At 41.9% G+C, this 12,529-nt stretch overlaps 1 protein-coding gene across 3 annotated transcripts in view; it reads right to left on the bottom strand.

Annotated features, from left to right (window-relative positions):
- The window catches only part of tmc3 (transmembrane channel like 3), a 108,780-nt gene that overhangs the window by 81,309 nt on the left and 14,942 nt on the right, over window positions 1-12,529 (bottom strand). For all 3 annotated transcript variants that reach the window (XM_086025207.1, XM_086025206.1, XM_086025208.1), the window contains exon 5: window positions 11,956-12,102. In XM_086025207.1, the coding sequence (XP_085881333.1) occupies window positions 11,956-12,102 (147 nt within the window). The remainder of the gene's footprint in view (window positions 1-11,955; window positions 12,103-12,529) is intronic.

Raw genomic sequence — 12,529 nt, 5'->3', positions numbered from 1 at the left:
CGTCATTTTTGACTCTGAGCTCAGTTTTATTCCCCATATTAAAAATGTAACCAAGATTGGTTTTTATCACCTTAAGAATATCGCCAGAGTCCGCCCGTTTCTCTCTCAGGCTAACACGGAAGTGCTGATGCATGCCTTTATTTCCTGTCGTTTAGATTACTGTAATGCCCTGCTCTCTGGCCTCCCGAAAAAGAGCATTTCACCACTGCAACTACTGCAGAATTCAGCCGCTCGGGTGCTGACGAGAACCAGAGGGCGGGAGCACATTACGCCAGTTTTGAAATTGCTGCATTGGCTCCCTGTGTGTTTCAGGATCGATTTTAAAGTACTTTTATTAGTTTATAAATGTGTTAATGGTCTTGGGCCATCTTATTTATCTGATTTGCTTTTATCATACCAGCCCTCGCGGATCCTGAGGTCCTCTGGCGCCGGCCTTTTATTTATTCCAAGGGTGAGGACCAAAATGCATGGCGAGGCTGCATTCAGCCATTTTGGTCCTCACCTTTGGAATAGCCTGCCAGAGGATGTCAGGTCTGCAGAGACTGTTGATATTTTTAAGAGGAAGCTCAAGACACACCTTTTTAGTTTGGCTTTCAACAACTTTTAAATAATTTATCTTTTCTTTTGATTGAAGATAATTCTATGTTTTGCTTTGAATGTTTTAAAGCACTTTGAGTTGCATTTTTATGTATGAAAAGTGCTATATAAATAAAATGTGATTGATTGATTGATTGAAAGATGGCAACATTGGGTTCGTCACTCTAGTAGGCAAAACAGCATCTTTTGTTCCAGCGGGCCATTGTGTTGTCCTGGAGGGGTCTGCTAATGTTCACTGTACTTCAGTTGATACAGGCGCCATAATTGAACACCCAACTCAGTCGTCCCTACCAGGTGGTCTTTGTGTAAAAAGATGTCTGATAAATCTTCCTTCTCAAGGAACATACAAAGTTCCTGTTGTGATCACCAATGAGACAGACCAAGATGTGACTATTCCATCTACCTGTGTGATTGCAGAGCTTGGAGCGTTCCATTGTGTTGTGTCGCAGCACGATGTCACAAATTCGACAGAGCCAAACATGAACAAACATTGACTTTCAACTTTGGAGATTCCCCAATACCCCAGAAGTGGAAAGAGAGAATAACGAAACAGGTCACTGATATGCCAGAGGTATTCGCTCACCACGACCTTGATTTTGGGTGTACTAGTAAAATGAAACACTCCATCAAACTTCTTGATCCAACTCCCTTTAAGCACCGTGCACGCCCCATACACCCCTAAGATCTGGAGGCAGTCTGTAAACACCTTCAAGAGCTGCTTTCTGCCGCTGTGATAAGAGAGTCATAGTCACCCTACTCATCTCCCATAGTTGTGGTGAGGAAGCGGAACAATGATGTGCGTTGCGTCTATGTATAGACTTCCATAAACTTAACTTGCAAACAGTTAAGGACTCGTATGCCCTTCCAAACCTGGAGGAGACCTTCTCAGCACTTTCGGGATCCAAGTGGTTTACAGTCCTTGATCTTAAATCTGGCTATTACCAGATTGAGGTTGAAGAAGCAGACAAAGAGAAAACAGCTTTTGTAACTCCACTTGGATTCTGGGAATTCAACCGGATGCCCCAGGGTGTAACCAACGCACTAAGCACCTTTCAACGATTAATGGAGCGTTGTGTTGGTGACATGAATTTGAAGGAAGTACTTGTATTTTTAGATGATTTGATCATCTTTTCAAGCACTCTTGAAGAATACGAATGTCTCATGCAAGTACTTCAACGTCTCAAAGAGTATGGACTGAAATTATCACCTGAAAAATGCAAAGTTTGTCAAACAACAGTGCGGTACCTTGGTCATGTAATATCAGAGAACGGTGTCGAGACAGATCCCGAAAAGATTCAAGCCTTAAAAACATGGCCAAGACCCACAAACCTCAAAGAGTTTAGGTCATTTTTAGGTTTCTCTGGCTACTATAGACGTTTCATAAAGGGATACTCATCTATAGTGCGGCCGCTTAATGATCTGACTCGAGGGTACCCACCACTCCGCAAAAAGCCCAAAGTAAAAGGATTAGATCAGATTTATCATGATCCAAAACTGCCATTTTCAAGCCGATGGACACCTAACTGTCAAAGAGCTTTTGATTCCATCATTGAAAAGATGACAACAACCCCAATCTTAGGTTTTGCAGACCCAAAGCTACCCTATTTGCTCCATACCGATGCCAGTACAACGGCCTTAGGTGCAGCACTCTATCAAGAACAGGAGGGTCAGCTTCGGTCCATAGTCTTTGCCAGTCGTGGGTTATCCAGAAGTGAAGTACGCTATCAAGCTCATAAGCTAGAGTTTTTAGCGCTCAAATGGTCAGTGACGGAAAAGTTTCACGATTATTTGTATGGTGGCATCTTTACTGTTGTGACAGATAGTAACCCACTCACATACATATTAACCTGTGCTAAATTAGACGCCACAGGATACAGGTGGCTTGCAGCTCTGTCAAATTTCAACTTTAAACTGCAGTACAGAGCAGGCAAGCAGAATTGTGATGCTTATGGGCTTTCCAGATGTCCCCATGTAGATCTTGTGAATGATGCACAGTAAAGGAAAGAGCAAGAACGAATAAGCCAGTTTGTTGAACGTCATTTAGTTGACAGTGACACTTTAGAGCTGGTCGATAGAGAGGTTATGCAAGCAATCTGTCACAACCATCTTGTTAAAGTCAAGGACCACGGTAACGATGGTGATGTTACACTTGTGGAGTCACTTACCATCTCACAACATGGCCTGCCAACAGTTCCTGCTTTATCCAACTCTGATCTTAGAGACAGACAAAGAGCTGACTCAACCATCACTCAAGTCATTGCGCAGATCGAAAATGGCCAAACCCCTCCTCCAACCTGCCGAAGAGAACTACCGGATCTTCCTCTCTTACTCAGAGAACTGAAAAGATTGGAATTGCACAATGAGGTGCTATACAGAAAACGACAAGATGGAGACCAAGTGACGTATCAACTTGTTCTTCCTGAAGAACTCAGAGCCTCTGTACTTGAAAGTTTGCACAATGATATGGGCCATTTAGGTATTGACAGAACCCTTGATCTGATCAGAAGCCGATTCTATTGGCCTCGGATGGCAACAGATGTTGAGCACAAAATAAAAACATGTGACCGCTGTATCCGTAGGAAAAGTCCCCCTGAAAAAGCAGCTTCTCTGGTCAACATCACCACCATGCGACCTTTAGAGCTCGTTTGTATGGACTTTCTCAGTCTAGAGCCGGACATCAGTAACACAAGCAACATTCTCGTGATGACAGATCATTTTACAAAATTTGCTCTTGCCATGCCAACACCTAATCAAAAGTCCAAAACTGTTGCCAAGTGCTTGTGGGACCAGTTCATCGTTCACTACGGCATACCTGAACGTCTTCACAGTGACCGGGGTCCTGATTTTGAGGTGAAACTTATCAAGGAGTTGTGTGACATTTCTGGCATAAAGAAAATACGGACTACTCCATACCACCCACGGGGTAATCCCATTGAAAGATTCAATCGAACGCTACTCAGTATGCTGGGAACCCCTGAAGACAAACAAAAGTCCCACTGGAAAGAGTATGTTATGCCCTTGGTGCACGCATACAATTGCACACGCAGTGATGTAACAGGATATAGTCCCTATTAATTGATGTTTGGTAGAAAACCCAGATGGCCAGTCGATCTTGCATTTGGACTGCCCTTGAACAAAGATCAGAATATGGCCCATTCACAATACGTCCAAAGTCTTAAAACTCGACTGGAGGAAAGCTACAAGATAGCTTCAAGAAATGCACAAAAAGTGGCAAATAAAAACAAGGCCATGTTTGACCGTAAAGTGACTGTCTCTGAATTTGAAATTGGGGACAGGGTTTTGGTCAGAAGCGTGCGACTGCGTGGCAAGCATAAGCTTGCAGACGAATGAGAGGCTGATATTCATGTTGTCGTGAAACAGGCGGGGAATTTACCAGTTTACACAGTAAAACCTGAGTCCAAGCAAGGCCCTTTGCGAACCTTACACAGAGACCTTTTGCTTCCTTGTGGGTTCCTTCCTGTTGCCACAACAGATTTACCTGAGCAGAAACCCGTTAGTCGTCCAAAAACCCGTCTAACCACTGCAACAGAAATCACAGATTCTGATGAATCTGATCAACATGACAACGACCTTGTAATCCCATGGATTGATGATTCCCCATGCCAAGAGATTGCCAGATTTATCACTGCATGACCATACGACAATCCCAGAACCTGACAATGACCTTGTAATCCCATGGATTGATGATTCCCCATGACAAGAGATTGCCAGATTTATCACTGTACGACAATCCCAGAAGCAACAAAACCCTTGGATTTGACACAAACACTGGATAGGAATTTACCTGAAACCATTGCAACTGAGGACTTGGATATGGATGGAAATTTACTGGATGTTATCAACAGTGAAGCTGAGAGTGGCAATTCTCCTTTGATTCCTGATTTACCTGAGGAAAACGAAACTCCTGAGGATTCAGTTGAGGAACAAACTACTGACTTAACCAAGGAAATGGACAATAATGATTCTGTAACCACCCAACCATTGAGGCGATCAGAGAGAGAGAAAGCCGGCAATGAGATTAGACTATCCTAATTTAGGGAATCCCCTAGTGGCGGTTGTAAAATCTTTGTTTCAGGGTTTAAGTTTTTCTTTCGCAGACTCCCTAAACAATACAGATGAACAGTGTTTGCTAAACATGCATCGGGACTTGCATGGTATTTTACGGGGGTGGTGTAACCCAGTAGAGAAAACGTTATATTTTATTTCAATGCATCATTTTACTTTGAAAAACATTTATTTTGGCAAGAGGAAGTGTGCATTTTCTGTCTTACTTCATTTGCCTTGTGGAATGTCACTTAGGTGATAATGACTTTCTAATTGGACAAAGTCAAGTTGTCCCGCATACTCGAGACGCCATCTCGAGAACACCTTGGCTTTTTCATTCTTTTCGGCTTGGATGCCCAACTGAAAGGTTACAATTTCTTTTGAGTGCTGATGCTAATATACCGTCTCGTGTGAATCCCAGCGGGGACTGAGGGTCCGTGACAGTCCGACCGTGTTCATACTAGAACATCGTCTTGGCTAGGTTTTTTTTATCTTGGTACAGACACTGTACAAGAAGATTCGAGAGGATTAATTCTCATTCGATGGAGATGGCGAGCTTGTGCCCAGAACCACAACTGAGATAAGGAAACCTTCTTCTCTACCCTTTGAGAAACATCACCTGGTAACAAACCCAACTACCACTATTACACCACTTCTTCAAGGACTATATAAGACTACAAAAAAGGACATTGACTGACTTAAAGACTGAATATTACTGAGCTCAGTAGGACTCGGGTATTATTTTTTCAATTGTGAACTATGGTACCACATGTATATAGAAGCCGGCTGTTAAGTTGTAAATAGTTTTTGTTGTTGACATTTAATAATACATTTATTCTTGTTGCTCATTTCGGTCTCCAGCTATTTCATTTGCACACCTGCCCTTACCACTATTGTAGCCTTCGAGAATCTAGAATCTGGTCCAATTTACATGATATCAAAATAACACTATCTTTGAGTAGTCGGGGGCTACAAATGCTTATGACCATAAGATATTTCAGTTTTTGTCCTTTAATAAATTTGCAAAAAATTCTACATTGCAGATCAGATTTTTTCTGGGATGGGATGCTGAGTGTACATTAATGAGAAATAAAATTAACTTTTTTTGATTTTGGCATATATATATATATATATATATATATATATATATATATATATATATATATATATATATATATATATATATATATGTATATACATGTATGTATATATATATATATATATATATATATATATGTATGTGTATGTATATATATATATATATATATATATATATATATATATATATATATATATATATATATATATATATATGTATGTGTATGTATATATATATATATATATATATGTGTATGTATATGTGTATATATATAGATATATAAATATATGTATATGTATATATATATGTATGTGTATGTGTAAAATACTGTCTCCTACAGGAAGAATGTTCATAATTTTAATTTAAACATTTAAATTTTCATCTCATGAGGTTTTGTTATTGTAATAAAAAATACATTACATATGAACAGTATGTTGAATCTGTCTTGTCTTTAATTCATTCCAACAACAATTTACAGAAAAATATGCCATATTTTGGAGATAGTTCGAATTGCGATAAATTACGATCAATTATTTTTTAAACAGTGATTAATTAACTCGATTAAAATTTTAATCGTTTGACATGCATGTCAACTGTTGTGTTTTATAAAATACAATACAATACAACTTTATTTTTATAGCGCATTTCATATCAGCTACAGCTGTAACAAAGCACTTTACATTGCTTTGTAAAGCAAACGTCTCGAGGAAAGCAAAGCAATGTAAAATGCCCCCCAAAAGTTCAAGGGGGCCGAATACTTTGACAATCCACTGTATCTGTAATGGCACACCCCATACAGATGAATGGTAAAAGTGACAGAATTTGTCCTTGAAATGAATTAAGATGAAATGGCAATTGTGAATAGGAATAATGTACAGCAGTTAAAGTATCTGAAATGTTCTTTTTGACTTTATACAGTGTATGTACACTAAATGTTATATTACATTCGGTTTGTTTTTACATCTTCGTCAATTGTGTCATTTAAAATGTTGGCCATGTATATGTAAGTTATTCATTTCAATCTGTATTTGAATGTAGTAGGCTTGGCTTTTTCCACAAAGCACCAGTGTAAAGCACCCATAATGAGAGAATGCTGAGAAGGCTGTAATCCAGTTATTGATTGCTGATAACAAAATAATTATTTCACACAGTACTATGGGACATAAGATGAGGGCTGCAGGTCAATGTTTAGCGCAATTCTTAAAGGATATGTGTTAACAAAAAACACTGATGGAAATCTGTCTTAAACCTGAGACGTGTGGAATAATATATGAGCTATTATTGCAGTGGAAGTGATTCACACATTCAGCCTGAGATTAAAGGGGGTGTAAAAATGCAGAATTGCCTCTCATACTCGTTGGGGGTAATAAACTTCTGCAGTAATAACAAACTGCCCATATACCTCCTATCAATGGCACATACTCAGCACATCTGAGAATTTCCTTATCTTCTCTTAATACTGTGTGCTGCTCACATTTAGTAACATTTGAAAATGAAACAGTTTCCACTTGTGTCTTAAGCCTTGATAAATCACCTAATTACTATATTTGAATATGATTTTGCATTCATCAATTTTTAAATAATGTATAGACTTAGACACAATTACAGTGGTTGGTTGTGCTAAATCACACACAAACAATAATGTTGTATAAATTAAGTCAAATTGAATAATAATAACAATAATCCCCCTCCCTGAGCCATCATTTTACCGTGGTGGAGGGGTTTGCGTGTCTCAATGATCGTAGGAGCTAAGTTGTCTGGAGCTTTATGGCCCTGGGAGGGTCACTCATGGCAAAAAATATTCACTCATGGCTCACAGACCCCTTGATGATGAACATCAACATTGGATCCAGTTTTCCCTTGCCCGTACGCGGGTCACTGGGGCCCCCCTATGGAGCCAGGTCTGGAGGTGGGGCTCTCCGGCGAGCGCCTGGTGGCCGGGCCTGCACCTATGGGGCCCGGCCGGGCTCAGTCCAAAAAGGCAACATGGGTTCCCCCTTCCCATGGGCTCATCCCCTGTTTGTGGGGGGGCTGTGAGCTAGGCAGCCGCAAAAGGCAGGAACCTAGGCAGTCCGATCCCCGGCTTTAGAAACTAACTCTTGGGACATGCAATGTCACCTCTCTGGCAGGGAAGGAGCCCAAACTGGTGTGAGAGGCTGAGAAGTTAGATATAGTTGGGCCCACCTCCACACACAGATTGAGCTTTAGTACCAGTCCTCTCGAGAGAAGTTGGACAATCTTCCACTCTGGAGTTGCCCAAGGTGAGAGGCGCCAAGCAGGTGTGGGTACATTCATTGCCCCCAGGCTTGGCGCCTGTACGGGTTCACCCCAGTGGGTGAGAGGGTAGCCTCCTGGTGGACACCGTTGGTAAGGGATGCTGACAAGCTGAAGAAGGAGTCCTATTGGGCCTTTTTGGCCTGTGGTACTCAGGAGGCAGCTGACAGGTATCAGCTGGCCAAGCAGAATGCAGCTTCGGCGGTCGTTGAGGCAAAAACTCATCCATCGTCCCAGGATGGGAAAGCAGTGCACAGTGAATAGTGGAGATGGGGTGCTGCTGACCTCGACTCGGGACGTTGTGGGTCGTTGGGGAGAATACTCAATTCCACCAACACGACTTCCATTGAGGAAGCAGAGCCTGGAGACTCTGAGGTGGGCAGACCTATCTCTGGGGTTGAAGTAATCAAAGTGGTTAAAAAGCTCCTCTTAGGCAAAGCCCCGGAGTTCCTTAAGACTAAGGATGTTATGGGGCTGTCATAGCCTCTACAACATTGTGTGGACAGTGCCACTGGATTGGCAAACCGGGGTTGTGGTCCCTCTTATTAAGAAGGGGGACCGGACGGTGTGTCCAATTACAGAGGAATCACACTCCTCAGCCTCTCTGGTAAGGTCTATTCAGGGAAGCTGAAGAGGAGGGTCTGTCGGGAGGTCCAATCTCGGATTCAGGAGGAGCAATGTGGCTTTTGTCCTGCCGTGGAACAGTGGACCAGCTCTCCACCCTCAGCAGGGTCCTTGAGGGTGCACGGGAGTTCGCCCAACCAGTCTATATGTGTTTTGTGGACTTAGAGAAGGCGTTCGACTGTGTCCCTCTGGGAGTTCTGTGGGGAGTGCTTTGAGAGTATGGGGTACCAAGCCCCCTAATACGGGCTGTTCGTTCCCTGTACCACCGATGTCAGAGTATTGTCCGTATTGCCGGCAATAAGTCGCTTTCCAGTGAGGGTTGAACTCCGCCAAGGCTGTCCTTTGTCACCGATTCTGCTCATAACATTTATGGACAAAATTTCAAGCTGCAGCCAAGGCATTGAGGGGGTCTTGTTTGGTGGTCTCAGTATTGCATCTTTGCTTTTTGCAGATGATGTGTACATCCGAGTGTGAAGCTGTTGGGATGAAAATCAGCACCTCCAAATCTGAGATCATGGTCCTCAGTCCTCATGTGTGGAGTGCCTTCTCCAGGTCGGGGATTAGATTTTGTCCCAAGTGGAGGAATTCAAGTATCTTGGGTGAGGGTTGGATGAAAAGGGAGATTGACAGGCGGATTGGTGCAGTCATCCCCTGTGATGCGGACTCTATATCGGTCTGTCGAGGTGAAGAAGGAGCTGAGCCGAAAGGCGAAGCTTTCAATTTACCGGTCGATCTACGTTCCTACCTTCACCTATGGTCATGAGCTGTGGGTCATGCCCGAAAGAACAAGATCTCGAATACACGCGGCTGAAATGGGTTTCCTCCGCAGGGTGTCCGGGCTCTTCCTTAGCGACAGGGTGAGAACTTCGGTCATCGGTGCAGTGTATGCTGTGAAGCAGTCTGTATTAGTCTGTCGTGGTGAAGAAGGAGCTGAGCTGAATAATAATTACTATAGAAACAATAGTGACCTCACAGCTGTCACTGCTCGGGCCACAATAATAACAACAACGATGATAATTAGAGCTGGGCACTTGACCCTTTTTTGCCGGTTCGTCTTTCGTCCGGGACCCTGGTACCCTTCCATCCTCGTCCCTCCATCCTTCTTCATAAAAATTATTATCCTCCGACCCCGACCATCCTCGTCCTTTTAAGCACTTCCGTCTTTGCATTCCGTACCTCTGTGCACTCATAATCATTATTTAAAGTTCATTAGTTGGCTAATTTCCTGTGCACATCCACTTACCAACTGGGAGTATCGTGAGTGGATTGAATTGTTTACAATTGTTTAACCATTTCGCTGCAACACAAGCATGTTGTGATGTGATAAAGATGATGATGATGATGATGCCGACTGGAGCAAACCAGAGGACATCAGGAGAATATTTAAGATTGAGTAATAATGCAATACTATTGCGTTTTACTGTAAAGCTTTTGCGTTTTAGCTAGTGCGGTAATTAAATGTTGTAATTGATCGCGTCAAAACATTTGACACATTTAACACTTGCGCAGAATGACCCCCAATGCATAATCCCACTCAGAAGTGCACAGCGAGCAGCAAGCACACGCGTGTTGCCCGCGGGAGTATAAGAAGCATTTCGAAACAAGAGGGCAGCATTAAATCTCAGAAATATGAATAAATTGGTTTGCCTCAGCGACTGAGGATGAGTAGAGAAGAAGACTGTCTTGTTTTGTGTTAGTAAAGTCAGTTTAAAGGAGGAACACATGACGTGCTGATACCACCTACAGCATAGCACAACATATGAGCCAATCACGTTCATGTGCACTTCTGCGACCACTCAAAAAACATAAACTAAGAATATTACAAGGGCCACATATAAATGTGTACATTACACACACACCCCCACACGCACACACACAGCCTAGACTTTGTTTGCACACGTGAAATATTTATGTCGCTGTTCTGCCCTTTTGCGTTTTTGGTTTTGTAGTGAATAAAAATACTGTCTACTACAGAAAGAATGTTAATAATTTTAATTTAAGATTAAAATTTTCATCTGATGAGGATTTGTTGTTGTAATAAAAAAATACATTACATTCATTTCCATTCCAACAACAATTTACAGAAAAATATGGCATATTTTGGTGATAGTTTGAATTGCGATCAAATACGATCAATTTTTAAGCTTTGATTAACTCAATTAAAATTTTTAATCGTTTGACAGGTCTGGTTTTAACACATATCGTTTTCATTTTGTAATAAAATAATTATTGCAAAATGACACAAGGTTATTTTAAGAGGAAACAAAGACTTTCACTTCCGTAACATTTAAATGAATACGCTGGTAGAGATTTTTACGGTCTAAAGATGTCCCACACAAGGACATACTTCGCATGCCAAGGGTACTAAATGTGAACAGTTAGTTAACAAAACTATCCCAGATTCCACACACAAGACAGGCTGGTCGTGTTTCAGTGAGGTGAAATAGCTGACTCCTGTGGCATTATCCAAGGTATTACAGGTGTTGAACCACTAGAGAGCAGAATATGCATGTGCAATGTGACTACTGAGTAGCACATGAAAAGCAGGCAATTAATGAAGGGGGCTCTGTAAAAGAGAACATGCAGTGACTGAATACTGTATTTATTTGCATGAGCTTTAGCACGACTAAAGCTACGTACTCCTGCAGCAGCGGACAGTCAAGCGACATGCCGACGTCACTCACCGGTGTGCTGGCTCTGACGCTGCCCGCGCTACTGGGTCTCATCACTTGTCGTACTAGTAGAAATTGCGCTATATCTCTTGTTGAAAAATCTCCGGCACAGTTGGGTAACTAGTGGCGCGCATGAAGATTTCTGAGGCAATTTTTGTCGCCCATTTCACCGAGTAGGTTGACATGAACTTTGGCCGCCTCGTGACCACATCACACGCATGAGGGACGATTAGTGGCCGAACTAAAATCCACCTCCGCCCTCGCTTAGTCCGTCCCTTTTTTAAAACTTGTCGCCCCCCGTCCTCCATCCCGAAAATGTGCGTCCGTCTGGGATGGAGGGACGGACCGTTCCGCCCCCGGAACGGACTGCCCTGCTCTGATAATACTACTACTACTACTAATAATAATAATAATACTTACAAAAATTCAAAACAATTGCTGCTCGAGCCCTAGTTGTCTATCCCAGCATCACAAAACCTTTAAGACTAATATTTTAACGTATTTAACTGTCAAAAGAATGATATTAAAAATAAGATGCACTTCAAACAATGTTGATTTTTAACTGTAAACAAAGAGAGGTAAACTTCATCGCAAACATTTCTTCAAAAAAATACTATACTGTACTTCAAGACTTTGAGCTTGCGTCTCATTGGCCAGGGTCTCGTCCGAATGTTGGCAATGAGCTCCTTCTGGTACTGAATGTTCTGGAACATCTCCTCTGGATCATCACTGTCCACTCGTTCATCCATTTTATCTTCTTCATCAGAGGAACTGCAGAGTACAATCCATAAAAAAGGTCACTTTGAGGCTTTCAGAGAGCATAAAACTAAAATTAGAAGACTTTGACCAATCCAAACCTTGTTGTAACAATTTGGATGTGGTCCCCAGTTTGAGGTTTGACAACCAAATTACATGTAATCGTTAACAGGTAATAACTTTTAATGCCACAAAAGCTTTGCTGTTGTTGTACAATAGACAAGTCTTTTTTCATGTCGCCTTGTCTGCAAATGGTTGCGTAATATAGTTGTTTTCTTGGTTGGTTCGTTAGTGAGCAGGATTAGGGAAACAACATGAATTTCAACAACAACTTTGAACCCTCATTGTGATGTGCATGACCACCACGTCTGTGCTATAGCCAACTGCCATCTCCACGACGATGTTGTTAAGACAACCAAGAAGCGTTGACTTGTTACAGCAT

Source organism: Filicampus tigris, chromosome 3 (genome assembly GCF_054856515.1).
Source record: "Filicampus tigris isolate MCC_2025a chromosome 3, RoL_Ftig_1.0, whole genome shotgun sequence".
Classification (NCBI taxonomy): Eukaryota; Metazoa; Chordata; class Actinopteri; order Syngnathiformes; family Syngnathidae; genus Filicampus; species Filicampus tigris.
Note: the sequence above shows the minus strand (reverse complement) of the source record. Positions and strands in the feature narration are given on the sequence as shown.